Raw genomic sequence first — 24,419 nt, forward strand, 5'->3', positions numbered from 1 at the left:
AATACATTTAATACAGCTAAAGCTCAGCTGTCCAAAATATGTGCGTGACTAATACCTTGTATAGCTGTGTAAATTAAACCTGAATCAATAAACAAGATAATCAGCATTAGTATTGCAACACACAACCTGTGAAAAACACTCGACTAAAATGAATGAAACCCTGCTTTAGACAGGCTAAGTTCAGTCGGCTAGATTCCTACCCATTCATGTTTATTAGGCAGAAAATCTAACCCAGTAAGTTTATGAAAGTTGTGCTTTTGAAGGATGCGTTGATGATTTTACTAGACTTTGGCTCAGAATCTATCTCATGATATTTCCCTGGTTCCTGTAAAGGATGAAGTTTTGCACTTTCCTTTTTGGTCGTCTGGCTTGCATTGATATGGCACCCTTTCACTATCTCAGGATATCCCAAAGCACTTCACAGCCAATAAGGTACTTTTGAAGTGTTGTTAGTGTTGTAATTTCAAGAAGTTCACCAGCCAATGTACACAGCAAGGTCCCGTGGACAATGAGATAAACTGTCAGCTAACTTATTTTTGGTGATAATTGAAAAGTAAACATTGATCAGGATTCGAAGAGCACTGCTTTGATCTTCGAAAACTGCCAAGGGTGCTTTTATGCCCATCTGCGAGGTCAGATGGAGCCTCGGTTTAACATGTCACCTGAAAGACAGTACCTCCAACATTGTACATCCTCAGTATTGCAATTTAGTGTTGATCTAGTGTGACTTGAACTCATAACCTTCTGACTCCGAGACTAACACTGAGCTAAGTCTGATGCTTGTAAATGCAGCTGAGGATGAGACTCCAATGCTGAATATGTTTCGCAAGCGATAAAACTAACATGTCCAAGGGCACTGACATTGATTCTGACTAGGATAACATGATTGTCCAATCTTTTTAGTCATGGGGGATGGAGCCAGAAATCAAGCTGAAATATTACTTTGTCTTATATAAACCTACTGTTGGACTGTCTTCTTCTTTTTCAGGAGCGTTTCATAAGTATATTATTTGATTTTCTTTCCTCTCAAGAACATACGAACCAAGAGCAGGAGTCGGCCATTCGGCCCCTCGAGCCTGCCCCGTCATTCAATAAGATCATGGCCAATCTGATTGTAACCTCAAATCCACATTCTGCCTACCCCTGATAACCTATCACCACCTTGCTTACCAAGAATTTATCCACCTCTGCCTTAAAAATATTCCAAGACTCTGCTTCCACTGCCTTTTAGAAACAGAGTTCCAAAGACTCGACACTCAGAGAAAAAAGTTCGCTTTAACTCCATTTTAAATGAGCGACCCCTTATTTTTAAAGAATGACCCCTCGTTCTAGATACTCCCACAAGAGGAAACATCCTCTCCACATCCACCCTGTCAAGTCCCCTCAGGATCTTATGTTTCAGTCAAGCCTCCTCTTACTCTTCTAAACTCCAGCGGATACAAGCCTAGCCTGCCTAACCTTTCCTCACAAGACAACCCATCCAATCCAGATATTAGCCTGGTAAACCTTCTCGGATCTGTTTCCAATGCATTTACATCCTTCCTTAAATAAGGTGACCGATACTGTATACAGTACTCCAGATGTGGTCTTACTAGTGCTCCGTATAACTGAAGCATAACCTCCCTACTTTTCTATTCAATTCCCCTCACAATAAATGATAACATTCTATCAGCTTTCCTAATTACTTGCTGCACCTGCATACCAGCCTTTTGTGACTCATACACTAAAACGCCCAGATCCCTCTGCATCTCCGGGCTCTGCAATCTCTCACCATTTAATTAATATGCCTCTCTTTTATTTTTCCTGCCCAAATGGACAATTTCATATTTTCCCACGTTATACTCCATTTGCCAGATCTTTGCCCACTCACTTAATCTGCCTACATCTTTTTGTAGCCTCGTTATGTCTTCTTCACAACTTACTTTCCTATCTATCTTTGTATCATCAGCAAATTTGGCAACTGTTCCATCCATCCCTTCATCAAAGTCATTTATATAAATTATAAACAGTTGAGGTCCCAGCGTTGATCCCTATGGCACACCACTCTTTTACATCTTGTCAACCTGAAAAAGACCCATTTATGCATACCCTGCTTCCTGTTGGCCAGCCAATCTTCTATCCATTCCAGTATGTTATCCCCTATACCATGAGCTTTAATTTTCCACAATAACCTTTGATGTGACACTTAATCAAATGCCTTCTGGAAATCTAAGTACAGTACATCCACCGAGTCCCCCTCAAGCACAGCACATTACTTCCTCAAAGAACTCCAATAAGTTGATTAAACATGATTTCCCTTTCACAAAACCATGTTGACTCTTCCTGGTTATCTTGAACCTATCCAAGTGCCCTGATATAGCTTCTTTAATAATAGCTTCTAACATTTTCCCTATGACAGATGTTAAGTTAACTGGCCTGTAGTTTCCTGCTTTATGTCGCCCTTCCTTTTTGAATAATGGAGTTACATTTGCTACCTTCTAATCTAATGGGTCCTTCCCTGAATCTAGGGAGTTTCGGAAAATTTAAACCAACGCATCAACTATCTTACTAGTCACTTCTTTTAAGACCCTAGCTTGACGTCCATCAGGACCTGGGCGCTTGTCAGCCCGCAGCTGACAATTTACTCGGCACCATTTCTCTGGCGATTGTAATTTTCCTGAGTTCGTCCCTCCCTTCAATTTCCTGATTTGTAGCTGCTTTTGGGATGTTACTTGTATCCTCTATAGTGAAGACTGGTGCAAAATACCTGTTCAATTCATCTGCCATTTCCTTGTTTTCCATTATCAGTTCTCCAGACTCACTTTTTCTATAGGACCAATGCTCACTTGGTTAACTAGTTTATTTTTTAAATATTTATAGAAATTCTTACTATCTGTTTTTATATTTTTGGCTTGCTTTCTCTCGTACTCTAATTTTTCCCTCCTTATTAATCTTTTAGCTATCCTTTGCTGTTCCTTATATTCTGTCCAATCTTCTGGCCTTCCACCTACCTTTGCACAATTATATACTTATTCTTTAAGTTTGATACCATCTTTAACCCTTCTAGTTAACCATGGATGGTGTGTCTGTCCCTTGGACTTTTTCTTACTTGTTGGAATGCGTCTATTCTGTTTATTCTGAAATATCCCCTTAAATAATTGACACTGCATCTCTATTGACCTATCCCTTAACTTAATTTGCCAATTCACTTTAGCCAGCCCTATTTTCATGCCCTCATAATTGCCCTTATTTAAGTTTAAAAACATGACCTTGGACCCAACCCCCTCTCCCTCAAACTGAATGTAAAAGTCAATCATATTGTGGGCACTGCTACCTAGGGTGTCTTCACTGTCATCATTAATTAATCCCATCTCGTGCACAGTACTAGATCTAGTATAGCCTGCTTTCTGGTTGGCTAACCTCTAGTCTCATCTGATGATTTACTGTTAGATTTGTACTCTGTATCCCTTCCTGTCACTGTCTTTCATTTCCCATAATACCTTTTCTCTTTTGCCTTGTCTCTACTCTTTGATTTACCACATCTTCCCAAATTTGTCCCTGTGCTCCCACTATTTAGTTTAAAACCCTCTACTTCGCTAGTTATGCGGCTCACAAGAACACTAGTTCCAGCGTGGTTCAGGTGTAGACCATCCCAACACCTGTGACCACTACATTCCTTGTAACTCTGCCCACTTGAATGGCTTCCTGTACTGTGGTGCCATGGCCAGTTAGCTCATCCACCCTGCAGCCCCCACTCTCATCCAAACAAGCTGAAAAAAACCTCAAACCTGTTGGATAATTACAAGGGCCAAGGCTCCTCCACTCCTGCTCTCTGGGTCCCCTTACCTGCCTCACTTGCAGTCACACCCTCCTGTCCCTGACCACTGACCAAATCTGAAGACTCCATCCTTCTGGAATAAAGTGTTCAGGTAAATTTCCCCCTCTGAGATGCTGTAGTGTCTGCAGCTCGGCCTCCAGCTCAGTAACTTGGAGCCGCAGTTCCTGTAGCCACAAACACTTACTGCAGATGTGTTTGCCCTGGATCACACCGGTATCCAGGAGCTTCCACATCCTGCAATTGCACCTGCCCTGCCATCTCCAATATGTGTTAATTAATTGATTGACTGCTAATTAATTAATTATAATTAATAAAGCTTACATTTTACAATACTGATGAAACAATACTATACTTACAATATTGATAAAACTATAATACCAGTTACTGCTTTACCTGTTCCTTTTGCTGCACCAAAGTGGGAATCAAATACTGAAGGCTGAATGAGTACAAGAAAAAAAAAAGCACCACCTTCCCGCCCTTCACCAAACTCCCCACTCAGCACACTCTACTTCTTGGAGTAAGCCTTTCCTATAGCGCCTCTTTCTTCCATGCACCAAGCTCCCACTTTGAACTGATATTGAACCAATCTTGTTCTTGATTTTTTTTTTTCAAATTTGATCATAAAGTTTGTATGATATGATAAGAAGACAATTGTTTCCCTCTTGAGTCACCCTGAGAATGTGATGGTGGGCTTTCTCCCGTGAACAGCAATGCCCTTGTGCTGGTGGTGTCCCCGCAATGGTTTTGGGATAAGGAAGGAATAGCAGCGTATAACCATCAGAACAGTGTGTGGCTTGGAAGTTATGGAGCTCTCATGAAATTGCGCTACTTATCCTTCACACCAGTAGAGGTCATAGGTCTTGGAGCTACTATCAAAGTAAGTTTGGTGATTTGCTACAATACATCCTGTAGTTACACTACAACTACAGTATCCTATTGGGGAAGTGGGAGGTGGAATTCAACATCAGAGATGTTGATCAACTGGACTGCTTTTGCCTGGATATTTTTGAATGTCTGTCTTGATTTAATATTGCACCCTCCAGAGATGAGTATTCCATGACTTGAACCATTTAATATGTTAATGCCATTTTCTTGTCTATTTGATGGATCTAATTTTTTTTCATCCGAGGTCTGAGTCATGCTACATGATTGAAAGCTCTGACAACCTGCTCAGGCTCCCCTTCAGTCCTAGTCAGTAGGGGCCAACCTCCGCATGACTCTTCAGCTTTCCTTCTTGCTCCTTCCCTCTTTGTAACATGTGCACAGCGAAGATGGGTGCCAGGCCTCTGCTTAAAATCCCAGCACCGAGACAGCTGATAACAGAGTCTATTAGGAATTGATTGTCCATTGCTTCACTTTGGAGTGTTGTGTGTTGGTGTTCCAACATATTGCACCAACTTTCTCTTGGTTAAACTTTAGAGTTTGGATTTCTTAATCTTTAAAAGGTGATTTTTTTGAAGCTCAGAAAAATTTTCAACCCTGGCACCTTATCTGCCACCTTACTACTAAAATGAGTATAAAAAAAAACAAAGCTTCAATATTCATGATTTTTAAAATGTATTAGAGTACTCTGGCTCTGCAGTAATTGAAAGCTTTTCCCTTGAGTCAAAACTGTTGTAGGTATTTGTAGATGGTAAAAGACTTTCAATCATGTTGATTGAATGAGACATTATTTATATATAGCTTCAGGCACATGTCAAAACCATGGACAGTTCTTGATTTCTATAAAGACATTGATGGGGAATAGTATAAAATGCATATATTCTTTTCACAGCTCCCTCTTTATTAACCCTCGCCTGCAGATGTTCCAATGGTGTTAGTTGTTCACTGTATAGTAATTGAGCATTTGTATTCGGGTGGTGGGCATTAACTGGAGATCCACTTGCGCTTCAAAAATAAGTGCAAATTGAACTGTGTGTTTGGGTTAGGGTGTTTGCAATGTGTGTCTCTGAAAATAAAAGTTTGTAAGTGTGGAAAGATTAGGCTTCAGTTCCATTCTTCACCACCTGGCTTTCTGAAATAGAATAAAAGCAAAATATTGCAGATGCTGGAAATCTGAAACAAAAACAAAATTGCTGGAAAAACTCAGCAGGTCTGACAGCATCTGTGGAGAGAAAGACAGTTAATATTTCGAGTCCGTATGACTCTTCATCAGAACTGAGAAGTAGAAATGTGATTGAATATATACTGTTTAAGGTGGGGTGGGACAGGTGAAGCTGAATAGAAGGCCAGTGATAGGTGGAGGCAAAGGAGAGATTGCAAAAGATATCATAAACAAAAGGTCGAAAGGGTGTTGATGGTGGTGATACTGGCTAAAGGAGGTGCTAGTGGTGACATTGAGTCGAAAGTGACAGATGGCCCTGGTGGGGGGAGGGGACAGTGTGGGAGAAAAAAGATCAAAATAGGCTAAAAGGTGGGGATAAAACAATGAATGGAAATAAATTTTTAAAAATAACAATAGAAATAGGTGGGAAAAAATATATATATAAAAATTAAAAAGTAAACATTGAAAAAAGTGGATCAAAAAGGAGTGTGGACGGAGGAGAGTTCATGATCTGAAGTTGTTGAACTCAATGTTAAGTATGGAAGGTTCTTAATCTAATCGGAAGATGAGGTGCTGTTCCTCCAGTTTGCGTTGGGCTTCACTGGAACATTGCAGCAAGCCAAGGATGGACATGTGGGCATGAGAGCAGGGTGGTGTGTTGAAATGGCAAGCGACAGGAAGGTCTGGGTCATGCTTGCGGACAGACCGATGGTGTTCTGCAAACGGTCACCCAGTCTGCATTTGGTCTCTCCGATGTGGAGGAGATCGCATTGGGAGCAGTGACTGCAGTAGACCAAATTGAGGGAAGTGCAAGTGAAATGCTGCTTCACTTGAAAGGAGTGTTTGGGCCCTTGGATGCTGAGGAGGGGGGAAGTAAAGGGGCAGGTGTTGCACCTTCTGCGATTGCATGGGAAGGTGCCGTGGGAGGGGGTTGAGGTGTAGGGGGTGATGGAGGAGTGGACCAAGATGTCCCAGAGGGAACGGTCCCGACAGAATGCCCCTGGGGGGTTGGAGGGGGGGGGGTGAAGGGAAGATGTGTTTGGTGGTGGCATCATGCTGGAGTTGGCGGAAATGGCGGAGGATGATTCTTTGAATGCAGATGCTGGTGGGGTGAAAAGTGAGGACAATGGGGCCCCTATCATGGTTCTGGGAGAGAGAGGAAGGTGAGAGGGCAGAGGCGCAGGAGATGGGTCGGACACGGTTGAGGGCCCTGTCAACCACTGTGGTTGGGAAACCTCAGTTAAGGAAGAAGGAAGACATGTCAAAAGCACTGTTTTGGAAAGTGGCATAATTGGAACAAATGCGACGGAGGCGAAGGAATTGAGAGAATGGGATGGAGTCCTTACAGGAAGCAGGGTGTGAGGAGTTGTAGTCTAGGTAGCTGTGGGAGTCAGCGGGCTTGTAATGAATATTGGTGGACAGTCTATCACCAGAAGTTGAGACAGAGAGGTCAAGGAAGGGAAGTGTCAGTGATGGACCATGTGAAAGTGATGGAGGGGTGGAAATTGGAAGCAAAATTAATGAATTTTTCCAGTTCCAGACAAGAGCATGAAGCAGCATCAAAATAGTCATCGATGTACTGGAGAAAGAGTTGCGGGAGGGGGCCTGTGTAGGACTGGGACAAGGAATGTTCCACAGACCACATAAAGAGACAGACATAACCCCACCCCATCCCCACTGGGGCTATCTGTCACTTGCTCATCCTGCTTTCTACTCTTAATGTCACCATTAGCACCTCCTTCAGCCAGTATCACCACCATCAACACTCCTTCGACCTTTTGTTTATGATATCTTTGCCAATCTCTCCTTTGCCTCCACCCATCACTGGCCTTCTATCCAGCTTCACCTGTCCCACTCCCCTTAAACAGTATATATTTCACCACATTTCTACTTCTCTTTAGTTCTGTAGACGAATCATACGGGCTCAACGTTAACCCTGTCTTTCTCTCCACAGATGCTGTCAGACCTGCTGAGTTTTTCCAGCAATTTTTGTTTTTGTTTCTGAAAGAGAACATTAGTAGACCTTTAGTAGTTTGTATTGAGCATACACAGTGGATGCCAGCAGGCTACCAACTCTGGAGTTATTGCAGTTGAGCTTAATCTCATCCTTAATTGATATTCACATGTGCATGTTCCATCAAAAGTCATTAGTGAACATCATAGAATCATATAGCACAGAAGGAGGCCATTCAGTCCATCATGCCTGTGGCATCTCATTGAAGAGCTATCCAGTTAGTCCCATTCCCCTGTTCCTTCCCCATACCCTGCAAATTTCATGTTTTCAAGTGCATATCCAATTTCCTTTTGAAAGTTACTATTAAGTCTGCTTCCACCAGCCTTTCAGGCATACCAGATCATCATAATTTCCTGCAGAAAAAAACACAAGTCTCCTCATTTCCTTTTCTGGCTTATTTGCAAATGATCTTAAATTGAAGTTTAGTTTAAAAGAACAAGTTGTTTGTGCAGCTCACCAACTTTGTGTCTATTACAGTTCTTTTACTTAAACATGATGATTCTTTCCTGTTCCCTTTCAGTCATTTTATCTTATATGCTCGTGCACCATAAACCTTCTAAAGCCAGACCGATAACTTATTTTTCACCAATAATTCCACAAAATTGTCTTAAAGATGTTCCAGAACAACCTGTTTTGCTTTCTGTACCTCTTCCAGCTGCCACACAATAGCTGGGATTGGGAATTTTAGTATAGGTGAAATTCTTTCGAGTTATCAACAGTCACAGATTGCAACTCTTTTGAGTACAATCACAGTTCTTGGTTTCCGGGAGTGGGACACGAACCCACAACCCTCTGATTCAAAGGCGAGGGTGCTATGAACTGAGCCACAGCTGACACCTCTAGTATAGGTGAAATTGCAGGCACAAATCTGTCATGTTACTAATTGATGCTTGAACGTATTGAGGCACCATGCTACTAAGCATTAATTAAATGCTCATTATAAAGCCTTCAACACATGCTTGCCCACCTCACCCCCACACAAACTACTTCATCAGCTCAAAGGCTTAAAATTCTGTTTTTGAAATGCATCTACCAATAGCACATTTATAAAATTCCCCATGTTTTGTTGTGTTAATAGACTTATTACACATCATCTGCCACTACTCAAACTCCGAACATGTTTTTGTAGAATTGACATGACTTTCAACAAATAGAGGACTGTGTCTGCACATTTGATGTGAAAACATTGAATATTGCGAATGTTGTTGCCTGCAGTTTGTGTCAGCAAACTTCATCCCATCCTTTATTTTGGTATTTCAGAATACACCTGTGATGTGTATTGTGTCCCTTTTGTAGTCTGCTATATGTCACAGTATGCCTTTTCTGCATTTTGAAAATTTGAAGCATCTATATATTTTATACATGTGCTCTTCTATTAATGATTTCTGATCTGTATGAATGTGCAATAACATTGCATTTTACTTACTGTGTCTAGCTTGAAAATGCATTTCTCTTTACTCTGAGCTGTTGCAGGTAGGGTCCAGACCTCCTTATTATCACTCTCTAATTGCTCTTTCTCCAAGGAAATTCTGGGAAAGCTTCATTGATATCTGTCACGAGAACAACAGTCTCCATGGCATCACATTTGAGCAAATCAAGGCACAGCTGGAGGCACTGGAGTTGAAGAAGACATACGTCCTTAATCCTCTCGCCCCAGAATTCATCCCGAGAGCTCTCCGACTTCAGCAGCCAGCAAATTCTAACAAACAGCAACAGCAGCCATCCCCTCCTAAGGTATAGTGACAGTTATTTTGTAATTTCCTCCTCAGCGCAATCTCCTAATTTTGAACTTAAAAGTGTATTTTTAAAATTTCAACCTTATATTGATGCCTCTGGTATTTATAGGTGTATTTGAATTCCTCGTGACACAGACTGATGCACTGTGCCACAAAGTAACTTCTGTCCACACACATGGTTTAGCAACTGAAGCCAGATCCTTCTATCCCCAGCCATCCAAGAGGAGACTTTGAAAGGAGATGAGATTCTTTCCCAGAGGCGGTAGAAAATGGAGGCCAAATCAGCCCAACCATCTCTTAATGACCAATTCAAAAGGAGTAGGGGAATTTTTGTTTAGTAAGCTTGGTAAAAGAATTATGGCTGTTTTATTTTTTCATAAAGCCCTATCTGAATATTTGATCTTATATTGAAAGACTTACAAACCTTTCCCCACACATTTTGCCTTTTCAGTAACTTGGCGATAAGGCACTCATCAGTTTGAAGTCCCTCTTTAAAGCTGTGAATTTTCTAAGTTTCAGTTGAAGTGCTCAGTAATGGCAGAAGGTAATGGCCCAGAATCTGCTATAACTGATCAGTAGAAGTGTGAGATGAAAATAGCGTGATGCACCCTTCAGGGTATCTGGGATCTGAGTGAACAGGCTAACCAATCAAATTTAAGAAATGTGAAATTAAGAGCACAAGGGCTGAGAGGGAAGTTTAAATTAGAGTTGTTCAATATCAATTCAATGTCAGATCCGATACAGAAAGAGGGGAAGAAAGGTTGGATTAAGAGAGAAAAATCTCACAACAACAATTAAAACCTTGAAGGAATGAGATTCCACATTGATAATAGTTAATTTTCTGTGCCAGAGACATTGACAGTTAGTAATTAACACTCATCTTGTCATTAAAAGGGTATTTAAATTTGATTTGACTTAATTTTCTATGATGAGTTTAGTTCATACTCACATTGCAAATACAGGAACTTCATGCCATTCAATGTATTTGAATGGTGAGGCAAACAGCGCAATCATCATTTTCATAAAGCTAATGCCAGAGCAGTGCACTTTGTACAGCAACTTCTGGATTTCCACTTTTAACTATGCGTCTGACCTCACCTGACGCTGTGTGATTTAGCACTGTTATCTTCTGTTATTTTGACAGCAAGTCCTGGGTAAAGATGTTGCAAGATGTAGATCATTGTTCATACCTTAGACTTACTTAATGGTTTTTTTGGCACCAATAATACTGAGTATTATTATTTAATAGTAATGGCAATATTGACTTTCATATAAAATGCTTAAAATGTGAACAATTAAACAGTATTTATTGCCCAGTTTAGCTGACTATAATGCTTTCTTATAAAATATTCTAGTACTGTTTCTGAATCCTGCCAGTTATTTGCAACTCATCAATCTACTTTTCCTCTTGTGTCCTGAGCTAGATAAAATTTTATTGACTAAGCTAGAACATTGGAAGCTTTGGACCCTTGAGAATGGGTTTTAAATGTGGAAGAAGACACCCTGTCATGCAGTTAATACATCTGGATTTGTTAACACTTCACTGCAGTCGGCTGAGAATTCACACATTATTGGCTTTAAGTTGGACATCTTGTGATTGTTGAAGTGTGAGACTGAGAACTCAGTTGGTTTGATACAAATACAAAATCAGTCAAAGTAATATTCAGTTAAAGCTCATTTAAGCAGATTGTAAGTAAAATTTAAGATGGAGATCTCTTGGACTTCTGGCATTATCTCTAGTTGACTTTCTGAGACTATAGCTTATACAGGGCAAATTTTATTTCATTTCCCACATCACAATAGTGACTATATTTCAAAAATACTTCAATGATTGTAATGTTGTTTGGAAAGTCCTGAGGTTGTCACTGGACTAGTAATTCAGAGACCCAGGGTAATGCTCTGGGGCCCTGGGTTTGAATCCCACCAAGGCAGATAGTCAAATTTGAGTTCAATAAAACTCTGGAATTAAAAGCCTAATGATGACTATGAAACCATTGTTGATTGTCGTAAAAACCCATCTGGTTAACTTTACCTGGTCTGGCCTACATGTGACTCCAGATCCACAACAATGTTTTGTCTGCACTGGAGTGCTGCTTTGGGCTGCAGTAGAGCGCTTAAGTTGGAGTTTGGTGACTGAGGGAAATTAAGGGTTAATTTCTATCTAAAGTCTAGTCTTTCTTTAATTTAGTAATTCACAAAGTTGCTGTTTGGGTTGGAAGAAGGTGAGTTCTAGGCCAGCTTTAAAACAAGGTTTATACAGGTTCTGCTTGCAGCTACAACTGGTTAATTAGATAACTGGCTTAAACAGGTTTTCAGAGGCTAGATTCAGAGAGTATAAAAACAGACTATCTTATAGTGCTGACTTTGTCTGCACTAGAGTGCTGCTTTGGGCTGCAGTAGAGTGCTTAAGTTGGAGTTTGGTGCCTGAGGGAGTTCGGTGAGGAGGGGACGAGGTGATCCTTTGAGTACCATGAGTACGGTTGGGTAAGTATTTACTACTTTTATCGCTTATAGTTTTTAAGGTCTTATTTTGTGGTTCATCGTTTGTAAGGGCTATATTCTGTAACAATGGGGAGCAGGGAAGGAGGGCTCTAGATTAATTGATGATATTTGATATTAAGTATCTTCCAAAAGGTTTAATTTAATTTAAAGGGATAAGTCATGGCAGGAGAGCTTAAAGCCATGGTGTGCTCCTCCTGCTTTATGTGAGAAGCTGGGAACATTTCCAGTGCCTGGGGCCAGCATGTGTGCAGGGTGTGTCTCCAGCTGCAGCTCCTGGAAGCCTGGGTTTCAGAACTGGAGCGGTGGCTGGGGACACTGTGGACCATCTGCGAGGTGGAGAGTATCGTGGATAGCACGTATAGAGAGGCGGTCACACTGCAGGCTAAGAGTCCACAGGCAGGAAGGGAATGAGTGACCACCAGGCAGAGCAAGAACACTAGGCAGGCAGTGCAGGAATCTCCTGTGGCTATTCCCCTGCAAAACAGATATACCGCTTTGGATACTGTTGAGGGGAATGACCTCTCAGGGGAAAGCAGCAACAGCCAAATTCGTTGCATCACGGTTGGCTCTGCTGCACAGGGGAGGAATAAAAAGCGTGGGAATGCAATAGTTATAGGGGATTCAATTGCAAGGGGAATAGATAGGCGTTTCTGTAGCCACAAACGAGACCCCAGGATAGTATGTTGCCTCCCTGGTGCTAGGGTCAAGGATGTCTCAGAGCGGCTACAGGACATTCTAAAGTGGGAGGGTGAACAGCCAGTGGTTGTGGTACACATTGGTACAAACGACATAAGTTTTAAAAAAAGGATGAGGTCCTAAAAGCAGAATATAGGGAGTTAGGAAGTAAGTTGAAAAGTAGGACTTCAAAGGTAGTGATCTCAGGATTACTACTAGTGTCACGTGCCAGTCAGAGTAGAAATAGCAGGATATATCGGATGAATATGTGGCTGAATGATGGTGTGAAGGGGAGGGTTTCAGATTCCTGGAACATTGGGACCGGTTCTGGGGGAGGTGGGACCAGTACAAACTGCACAGGTTACATCTGGGCAGGACTGGGACTGATGTCCTAGGGGGAATATTTGCTAGAGTGGTTGGGGAGGGTTTAAACTAAAATGGCAGGGGGATGGGAACCTATGCAAGGAGTCAGAGGAGGGGGAATCAAGGACAAGAACAAAAGACAGAAAGGGGAATAAGAAAAGTGATAGGCAGAGAAATCAAGGGCAAGAATCAAACAGGGCCTCAGTGAAAAATAATGGGAATGGGACAAGTAATGTTAAAAAGACAAGCCTTGAGGCTTTGTGCCTTAACGTGAGGAGCATTCGTAATAAAGTGGATGAATTAACCATGCAAATAGATGTAAACTGTTACGATATAGTCGGGATTACGGAGACATGGCTGCAGGGTGACTAGCGATGGGAACTGAACATCCCAGGGATATTCAGTATTTAGAAGGACAGACAAAAAGGAAAAGGCATTGGAGTTGCATTGCTGGTTAAAGAGGAAATTAACACAATAGTGAGGAAAGATATTAGTTCCAACGGTGTGGACCCTGTATGGGTAGAGCTGAGAAACACTGAAGGGCAAAAAACGTTAGTGGGGGTTGTATGTAGACCCCCAAACTGTAGTGGCGATGTTGGGAATGGCATTAAACAGGAAATTAGAAACGCATGCAATAAAGGAACATCTGTAATTATGAGTGACTTTAATCTGCATATAGGTTGGGCAAATCAAATTAGTAACAGTACAGTAGAGGAGGAATTCCTGGAGTGTATACGGGATCGTTTTCTGGACCAATACATTGAGGAACCAACTAGAGAACAGGCCACCCTAGACTGGGTGTTGTGTAATGAGAAAGGAATAATTGGCAATCTAGTTGTGCGAGTCTCCTTGCGACTATAATATGATAAGAATTCCTCATCAAGATGGAGAATGACATGGTTGATTCTGAGACTAGGGTCCTGAATCTTAATAAAGGAAACTACGATGGTATGAGGCGCAAGTTGGCTATGATGGATTGGGAAACATTACTTAAAGGGAGGATGTTGGATAGGCAATGGCAAACTTTCAAAGAGCACATGGGTGAACTGCAACAATTGTTTATTCCTGTCTGGCACAAAAGTAGAAAAGGAAAGGTGGCCAAACCAAGGCTTATAAGGGAAATTAGAGATAGCATTAGATCCAAGGAAGAGGCATACAAATTGGCCAGAAAAAACAACAGACTTAAGGATTGGGAGCGGTTTAGAATTCATCAAAGGAGGACCAAGGGATTGATTAAGAAGGGGAAAATAGAGTACGAGAGTAAGCTTGCAGGGAACATAAAAACTGACTGTACAAGTTTCTATAGGTATGTGAAGAGAAAAAGATTGGTGAAGACAAATGTAGGTCCCTTACGGTCAGAAACGGGAATTTATAATGGAGAACAAAGAAATAGCTGACCAACTAAATACATACTTTGGTTCTGTCTTCACAAAGGAGGACACAAATAACATACCAGAAATGTTGGGGAACACAGGGTTTAGTGAGAGAGAGGAACTGAAAGAAATCAGTATTAGTTGGGAAATGGTGTTGGGGAAATTGATGGGATTGAAGGCCGATAAATCCCCAGGGCCTGATGATCTACATCCCAGAGTATTTAAGGAAGTGGCCTTAGAAACAGTGGATGCATTGGTGGCCATCTTCCGAGATTCTATAGACTCTGGAACACTTCCTACAGATTGGAGGGTAGCTAATGTAACCCCGCTATTTAAAAAGGGAGGTAGAGAGAAAACAGGGAATTATAAACCAGTCAGCCTGACATCGGTAGTGGGGAAAATTCTAGAGTCCATTATAAAAGATTTAATAGCTGAGCACTTGGAAAACAGTGGCAGAATCAGACAGAGTCAGCATAGATTTACGAAAGGAAAATCATGCTTGACAAATCTACTGGAATTTTTCAAGGATGTAACTAGTAGAGTTGATGAGGGGAAGCCAGTGGATGTGGTTTATTTGGACTTTCAAAAGGCTTTCGACAAAGTTCCACGTAAGAGATTGGCATGTAAAATTAAAACGCATGGGATTGGGGGTAGTGTATTGAGATGGATAGAAAACTGGTTGGCAGACAGGAAACAAAGAGTAGGAATAAACGGGTCTTTTTCCAAATGGCAGGCAGTGACTAGCTGGGTACCGCAGGGATCGGTGCTGGGACCCCAGCTATGCACAAGATATATTAATGATTTAGATGAGGGAACTAAATGTAATATCTCCAAATTTGCAGATGAGACAAAGCTGGGTGGGAGGGTGAGCTGTGAGGAGGATGCAGAGATGCTTCAGTGTGATTTGGACAAGCTGAGTGAGTGGGCAAATGCATGGCAGATGCAGTATAATGTGGATAAATGTGAGGTTATCCACTTTGGTAGCAAAAACAGGAAGGCAGATTATTATCTGAATGGCAATAAATTGAGAGAGGGGAATGTACAATGAGACCTGGGTGTCCTCATACACCAGTTGCTGAAGGTAAGCACAAAGGTGCAGCAGGCGGTAAAGAAGGCAAATGATATGTTGGCCTTCATAGCGAGAGGATTCGAGTACAGGAGCAGGGATGTTTTTCTGCAATTGTACAGGGCCTTGGTGAGACCACACCTGGAATATTGTGTGCAGTTTTGGTCTCCTTATCTGAGGAAGGATGTACTTACTATAGAGGGAGTGTGGCGAAGGTTTACCAGACTGATTCCTGGGATGGCGGGACTGACATATGAGGAGAGATTGAGTCGGTTAGGATTATATTCGCTAGAGTTCAGAAGAATGAGGGGGGGGGTTTCATAGAAACCTATAAAATTCTAACAGGACTAGACAGGATAGATGCAGGAAGGATGTTCCCGATGGTGGAGGAGTCCAGAACCAGGGGTCACAGTATGAGGATACGGGGCAGACCATTTAGGACTGAGATGAGAAATTTCTTCACCCAGAGAGTGCTAAGCCTCTGGAATTCGCTACCACAGAAAGTAGTTGAGGCCAAAACATTGTACGTTTTCAAGGAGTTAGATATAGCTCTAGGGGCGAAAGGGATCAAAGAATATGGGGAGAAAGCGGAAGCATGCTGTTGAGTTGGATGATCAGCCATGATCATAATGAATGGCGGAGCAGGCTCGAAGGGCCAAATGGCCTACTCCTGCTCCTAGTTTCCATGTTTCTGTGTAATGCGACTGACTCTTAAATGCCATTTGAAATGTCCTAGCGAGCCACTCAGTTGTATCAAACTGCTACAAAGTCGAAAAGGAATGAAACTGGACGGACCACTGGCATCTTCCTAGGCACTGGAAACGACAACAGCAAACTCAGCCCTGTTGACCTTGCAAAGTCCCCCTGACGAACATCTGGGGCTAGTGCCAAAATTGGGAGAGCTATCTTTGTAGACTAGTCAAGCAATAGCCTGACATAGTCATACACACAGAATCATATCTTGCAGATAATGTCCCAGACACCACAATCCCTGGGTATGTCCTGTCCCACCAGCAGGACTGACCCAGCAGAGGTGGTGGCACAGTGGTATACAGTCAGGAAGGAGTTGCCCTGTGAGTCCTCAACATCAGCTCTGGACCCCATCAAGTCTGATGGCATCAGGTCAAACATCAAGCAAACCTCCTCCTGATTACCACGTACTCCCCCACCACCTTAGCTGATGAATCAGTACTCCCCCATGGTGAACACCACTGGGAGGAAGCATTGAGGGCAGCAACGGTACAGATTGTACCCTGGGTGGGGGACTTCAATGTCCATCACCAAGAGTGGTTCGGTAGCACCACTATTGATTGAGCTGGCTGAGGCCTAAAGGACATTGTTGCTAGACTGGGTCTGCAGCAGGTGGTGAGAGAACCAACAAGAGGGTAAAACATACGTGACCTCATCCTCACCAACCTGCCTGCCACAGATGCATCTGTCCGTGACAATTTCGGTAGGAGTGACCACCGCACTGTCCTTGTGGAGACGAAACCCCGTCTTCAAATTGAGGATACCCTCCATCGTGTCGTGTGGCATTACCACTGTACTAAATGGGATAGATTTTGAACAGATCTGGCAGCTTGAGATTGGGCACCCATGAGACACTGTAGGCCATGAGCAGCAGCAGAATTGTACTCAACCACTATCTGTAACCTCATGACCCAACATATCCCCCAATCTACCATTACCACCAAGCTGGGAGATCAACCCTGGTTCCACGAAGAGTGCAGGAGGACATACCAGGAGCAGCACCAGGCATACCTAAAAATGAGGTGTCAACCTGGCAAAGCTACAACACTGGACTACTGGTGTACCAAACAGCATAAACAGCAATTGGTAGAGCTAAAAACAAAAAGCTAAAAGCTACTGCGGATGCTGGGATGGTAGAGCTATGCAATTCCACAACCAATGGATCAGATCTAAGTCCGGCCACGTCCAGCCATCAATGGCAGTGGACTATTAAACAACACAGTGGAGGAGGATGCTCCGCAAATATCCCTGTTCTCAATGACTGGGGAGCCCAGCACATCAATGAAAAAGCTGAGGCTGAAGCATTTGCAACAATGTTCAACCAAAAATGCCGAGTGGATGTTCCATTCCTCCTCCTGAGATCTCCAGCATCACAGATGCCAGTCTTCAGCTAATTTGATTCACCCCACCTGTTATAAAGAAATGGCTGGAGGCACTGGACACTGCAAGGGCTATGGGCCCTGACAATTTTCCGGCAATAGTACTGAAGATTTGTGCTCCGTAACTTGCCGCGCCCCTAGCCAAGCTGTTCCAGTACAGCTACAACACTTGCATCTACCCAGCAATGTGGAAAATTGCCTAGGCATGCATCAACAAATTTGAACCTGCCAAGATAGTGGGATTTTCAACAGTGGTTTGTCCTGTTTATAATGTCACTCCAGCCTCCAAGCGCCTTTTAAACTCGCCAACTCATTTAAAACACCAACTAAGTTATCTATATCCTTTTCTGATATATTTTGCTTTTCATTCATACCTGTGCCCTTTGCATTCACCTCAGCAAATACATTTACGTATAGTGAATATGACCCTCTAATTTGCCTGCACAGGATCTGCTGTCTCCAATTTTTTGATGTGGCTTAGTGGCCAGAGGAGCTAAGATTTGAATATGAAGATTTGCATGGTTGGTCAGCCTTTGCAGCTGACTGGCCAGCCATGCTCAATTCAAATCTTAATCTTGGCTCCCTTTACTGCCTTGCTGTGCTTCAGGGTCCAGCCTTCCCGACTTTCCTCCACTTTTCTCCTGTCGGTGCTGACTCATCCTGCTGGTCACTTGCCCAACTGCCAGAAACTCTATTTTATTCCTGTATCAGATCCACAAAAATAAATCCATTAAGAAGTTCAGGAAAACTTTCTCACCCAACAAGTGGTGAGAATGTGAAAGTTGCTACCACAAGGAGTAGTTGAGGCAAATAGCGTAGATGCATTGATGGGAAACTAGGTAAGTACATGAGGGAGCAAGGAATAGAAGGTTATTGAGTTAGATCAGATGGGATGGGTGGAAACTCATGTGGAGTCTTTGGAGCACAGACTAGTTGGACCAAGTGGCTTTTTGGGGGAGGGGGCCAACTGTATGCCATCAATATCCTTGCCAAGATCAGTTAAATCAACACATACTAGTGAAGTATGACACTTCCATATTTTCTAAGGGTTTGTAATAAATTGCAGTGCATTCAGTCACTTGGAGAAAAGCTAATGGATAGCAGCTGAAAAATATTGTTCACTGCAATTGTTAGATTTTTACATCACTTAGGCCAGTATTTCAAATTATGTTCCTGTTGAACCTGATGGTGGCTATGTAGAGGGAACTATTGTCAAAAGTGGAAACTTTGAATTCTAATGTTCTAAACTTTAATGACCACTTTGAGTATATTACATTGAGTTAAAAAGTATTTCCTTTTGTTACACTTGTTGCTTTCAGTAATCTTAACAGTGATTTAGTGCTTACTCAGCAGGGAGAATATTAACTATTCACCCGTTTCTTGGTCATTGACTTAAAAATTGATGCTAACTCTTAAGTTTCGCAGCATCATGGGAGCACACTAGCAACAACTTAGCCCTGCACACCCCAAATGTTTCACAAAAGAGTTGGAATAAGAGCCAGTTAGGGAATGTGACTGAACCCATGGTATAACATTGTAGGGTTGTTTGAAGACGGAAAGAGATTTGACATAGTAAAATGGCGACACAGTTCAAGTTGCCAAAACAGAAAGTGTTTATTGAAATGTACAATGTAAAATTTGAAACCCATACACTGGGAAATGGGAAACCACGGGAAGTCAGCAAAAAAAAAACAGGTTGATAGGCAGGTTGGACTTAGGATGCAGAGAGGATGTGGACAAGAGAATTCTACTTCAGTTGGAGTTTGTATCAGGTGGAGCTATGGGAGCCAGTGAGGAGAACATTGAAGAACTTGAACCAGGAGCTGACTAAAGCATAGATTTGGGGGTTTTGGCAGTAATGGGGTACAGTGGGGATGGTGGCAAGTGATATTTCAGTTTTTTGGGTCTCAAACTGCGAAGTATAAATTGTGTAATCCTTTGCACCTTGGAAACGCAGGCCATCCATTCTTTGTTTCATTCAGAAATCTGTTCGTTAAGATTGTCTTTAAATTTCATTCCACCTTTAGCACCACCAACCCTTTGCTGTATAGATGTTGACATTCAAATACAATTGCTAGATTTTTGCCCTGAGAATTTGGACCACATGACACAAGAGTATGGTTTTATAGTTTTTCTTTGTCACCAGTGTTATCGTTGTCCTGGAATTGATTCTGCTTTGCAGAATGGAAACTTACATGATGGGTACTGATGAGACCGATCAATTTTTTACACACTGCATTGAACTCATTATTAATCTGACTTCAAGAAGGAAGAGATCAAGCAAGCAGAGTGAGCCTCACACTCAGTAATTGAACAGATATGTCATTTAGGAGCTCTGAAATATGAATTTTATCCATGTCGTCTTTAGAAATTGCTTTTCAAGCACACATTGGTCTGCATCATATACATATATTTAATGTTATGTATTTATATTTCATTTATATTTACATCTTCATGCAAGTACTGATGAGTTTGAAATCACTAATTTGCAGTAGTTTGTTTCAGCCATCAATGCTTTCTTCTTTTAAATGTGATTGCTGAGTTTCAACAATATGAGCTGAATGAAGAAATGATTGATTCAGTAGCACTTAAGGACATTCTAGATTTTGAGTATGTAACTGAGAATAGAGTTGACCAAAGCCTTCTATCCAGAGAATGCCATTTAAATAATCCTTAACTTCCACATGCCTATTACATTTGAAAGCCTTAGAAATCCAAACATCTAGAATTGTACTTATTTTTCAGTTGCTGAATATTACATAGCACAATCAAATTAATAATGATTAACATATGAATGTTTCTGTCACATTGGTCTTTAGCTGATCTGCACAACAAATTGCCCGACTTGGCCCTGAGTCAGATGGTCACTTAGCCCCCAGACTTTAGTCTATTGCATAGCTAAGTGCAGGAATGAAATGAAAACTTTGAAAACAAGACTTACTTTTGATATATTGCAGAATGCACTGACATGCCTTGTGACACTTCGGTACTTAGCTTTGTTGGTCTGTCTATTTAAACGCGCAATCATTGCAGTGTCGTCTTCTTTCCCAGCAAATACCCACTGGCTCAGGGTACAAAAGAACTTTATTTTGTCCACAGGTGCTTGTAGCACTTCAGATTCACAGTCTGTCCGTTATTGTCTGTGGTCAACCTACAACAGTCGAAGGAATTCATTTACATTTCCCTCATCAGTCAAGCCAGGTGTGCTGTATCATACATTGCGGCTAGCAGGAATTGCTATATTTCCATTTCAATTAACTCAATCAGTGGCTGCAGTCTGGTGGTGATAGCTCCCCCTTACACTATTTATCTGTTCTCTCTATCTGCAATTACTTGCAGAACAGAATTCATCTTGCTCATTACTAAAGATGTTCATATCTCCATTGTAGTGCAAGGCCCAGTGCATAGCCAGACCACAGCAGTTCACACAGCTTGCTGATGGTACATCATGGGGCTACCTACTGCTTCTTTTTGCTGCTGTCACTGCATCAGCCTTACAGCCTGTTGCTCCTCCTTGGTGTACAGTTGTATCATTCATACTCCTGTTCAGTTTGTACGTTCTGCTGCATTGAGCCTGCCTGGTGCCCTATCTAATTCCCAGAGCATATCTCTCCTTTGACTCCTGCTGGTCTTTGAAGCTAGTGGCTACAGTAAGCACACTGGCTCAGATTTTGCCGTCAGCTGTGTAGTAACAGTACTCTCTGCTGACCTCCAAGCTGCCCAGAAAGACCTAGTGATCTCTGTGGCATGGATTTCCCCTTCCCTGGTGTCAGTTTGAATCTGGCACCATGTGAAGGGATTCTGCAGACATCAGCAGCAGTGGTGTTATCAAGCAGGGTAAGCAGCCAATCACATTGAGGTATTCTCACAGACAGCAAACCAGGAAGCAAAGTGCACTGATTAGCCTTAATTTTTTATTTAAATTTTGCTGAGAGCAAGATAAATGATTGGGCTATACACTTGAAATTAAGATAGAAACTGAAATATCATAAACTTCTTAAAACAATTAATTTAAACAATTATTTTTATCATAATGGAAAAATTTGACATTCTACAAATATAAACCAGTTTTTCAGGGCCAGTCAGACCGATTAGTAGAAATTATAAACTTGGTAAGCTGTTAAAAATCCAGTTTCACCTTGTTCAACAAGGTGTAACTTTTTCAAAGGTTTATACATCAAGTCTAATAGCATAAAACTCATCAGTGCAGTGATGTCTACTTGATTGCATTCTGGTGCTTTTCATCAGCACCCGAAAGGGAAGCGTAGAATCACTGACAGCAACTTCTGGATTTCCATGTTTAGATTGCATGTGCGCAGATTCCAGAAGTTGCTGCCAGTTTCAGAGGAGTAATGTTGGCGAATGCTGATAGCTTTGCCATCTATACTACCACGAAATCTGGGTCAGTGACTTTCTCATTGCTAATAGCTGCAGTTGAATTGAGTGGCTGAGCTCTTCTGGGACTGCAGGTTAGTGCACCATCTCTCATTAGCTCAATAAACTTTGAAAAACCACATAATCAACAAAGAATAAATGAACTTGTATTTTATAGCACCTTTCAGACCTTTGGGATGTCCAACAGACTTCCATTTCATTCCCCTGCTCTCCCAAGAGTCAAGTCCCAAGATAGAAAATCTCTTGGGTCAATGGTAGCAGAAGGTCTTGAGTTAAAGCCTTGCCAGGACTTGAGCACATAATCTAAGCTGACATTTCGGTGCATATTTTAAAAAATTGCTGTTTTGTTAGAGGCATTGTCTTTTTGATGAGACCTTCAACCCTGATGTCACTCCTGACTGCTCAGATGGACAGCGGGGGCATAGAATTGGAGGAGGTTGCTAGGCAGGGAGATGCAAGGCTGTGAACAGATGTGAAGATGAAGAGAAAGATTTTTAACTTGGATATATTGAGTGATAGGGAGACTGTCGGTCAGCAAGATTGGAGAGGGAGTGGTCAGTGTCCTTTGGACAACTTGATATTTGTGCAGAGTGAAATTTGGAAAGTAGAAGGAGCATTTTGGTGTAATCAAATTGAATATGATGGTTGCACATTGTTTTGTTAAGATTAAGGCATTATTGACAATGGAATGTGGTTAGTTGCAGGTGCCAAAAATGATGGCTTCTGTCTTCTCAACATTCAGCTTAAGGATGCCTTGACTTAATCTAAGCTCATCCTTCGCCTATTTATGAAGTTACCAAAGGATAGGGTATGGATGAGGGAATGGAAATTCCAAACATAGATCCTTGACGAACCTTGTAGGTGATCGTTTGCAGGGAGGGAGGAAATATCCATTGCTGAAGTTGCACTGGCTTTACACAAGCCTGCACGAATGGAACTACACAAGAGCAGTCTATGGAGCTGAACAATGGAGGAGAGCTGATGAAAGTGTATGACATGGTTATGTTTGTCAGATGTTGAAGGGAACCGAAGAAGAACAAGAAGGAATGAGACACCATTGTCACAGTTGAAGGCATTGTCTTGCATAGCTTTCTCTCAGACTGTTTTGGTGCTTTGAGATGGGTGGAAACTTGGAGATCAGAATGGAGATGGGTGGGGTAACACAATTTAACAGCTTAGAGAGGAAAGGGACATTAACGATAGTTTGACAGACTTTATGGATAATTTGAGGGTGGATTTTTTGAATGTGGATGATGATGACCAGTTTTGAAGGGGTAGCACTGGAATCAGAGGAAAAGGAACCATCAACAATGTGAGCCACCGCAAGGGCCAAGAGTGCAAGTTCAGTAATCCAGATGTGGATTGGGGTGGGGAGTGGTTGCTCACAGAGCAGGGAATTAGGTCTTGTTGAGGTATGATTTTGGAAGGGGAGATGGAAAAGAAACTGCAAAGTGATAACATCTCAGGACTTTGGGTGGATGTAAAATAATGACAGATTGTGGTTGGAGCTAAAAGCATCCATGAGTTCTTTGCAATTGAAAATAGAGGGACAGGACCAATGGGTTTCCAAGGATGATTTCCTCTGGAGAGGAGGAACTTCATGTTGCCTACACCCTCTAGGATCATTTTAGAATTCTAAGTACAATGCTGGATTACTTCAAAGGTCAGTGGTCATTGTGTCATTAAACATAGTGGCTGTTGGCAAGATCCCACAAACAATAATATGAATGACCAGATAACCTGTTTTTTAGTGGTGCAAAATGAGGGAGGCATGTTTGGACACTGGGAGAGCACCCTGAGCAGGCTGACGGTCTCATCCAGAGCACAGCATGTCCAGTATTTCCATCAATACTGTCAGATTAGAATCTCAAACTCTTATAGGCTTCAATCGACAAGCTGACTGAAATACGACAAGTAATCTGAGCTTTTGTGCAAGATATAAATTCTGATAGAAAAGCGCATGCATTTAAGAAAAAGAAATGTTTCACGGGTTAGACCTTTGTTGTTGTTTGGTTTATGATATATGGGGTACCAGGTCACCTGTTGGAAGCTTTTCAAAATATACTTGCTTTGTTGCTTCTGTTTGTATTAAGCATTTGAGCTTTTTTTAAATGCCAAACCTAATTTATTTTTCTACAGTTAAAGTCTGTTGAGATGCCCTTTCCGTTTATTCCAGCTTGACCCTGTTTTGATGATATTGAGAGTGAAATTGGTTGAGACAGGTTTAAAATTTCATGCTTAAATATTTTGCCCTTGGGGGAAAAAAAACCAACAGGCCGAAGGGTTTCAATTGTCAGTTTCTGAT

The 24,419-nt window shown here is 41.8% G+C and overlaps 1 protein-coding gene across 6 annotated transcripts in view; it reads left to right on the forward strand.

Moving 5' to 3' along the window:
- The window catches only part of helz (helicase with zinc finger), a 256,788-nt gene that overhangs the window by 163,433 nt on the left and 68,936 nt on the right, over positions 1-24,419 (forward strand). For all 6 annotated transcript variants that reach the window (XM_078529015.1, XM_078529019.1, XM_078529018.1 and 3 more), the window contains exon 22: positions 9,399-9,609. In XM_078529015.1, the coding sequence (XP_078385141.1) occupies positions 9,399-9,609 (211 nt within the window). The remainder of the gene's footprint in view (positions 1-9,398; positions 9,610-24,419) is intronic.

The sequence above is a fragment of the Cetorhinus maximus genome, chromosome 24 (assembly GCF_964194155.1).
Source record: "Cetorhinus maximus chromosome 24, sCetMax3.hap1.1, whole genome shotgun sequence".
In the NCBI taxonomy this organism is placed as follows: domain Eukaryota; kingdom Metazoa; phylum Chordata; class Chondrichthyes; order Lamniformes; family Cetorhinidae; genus Cetorhinus; species Cetorhinus maximus.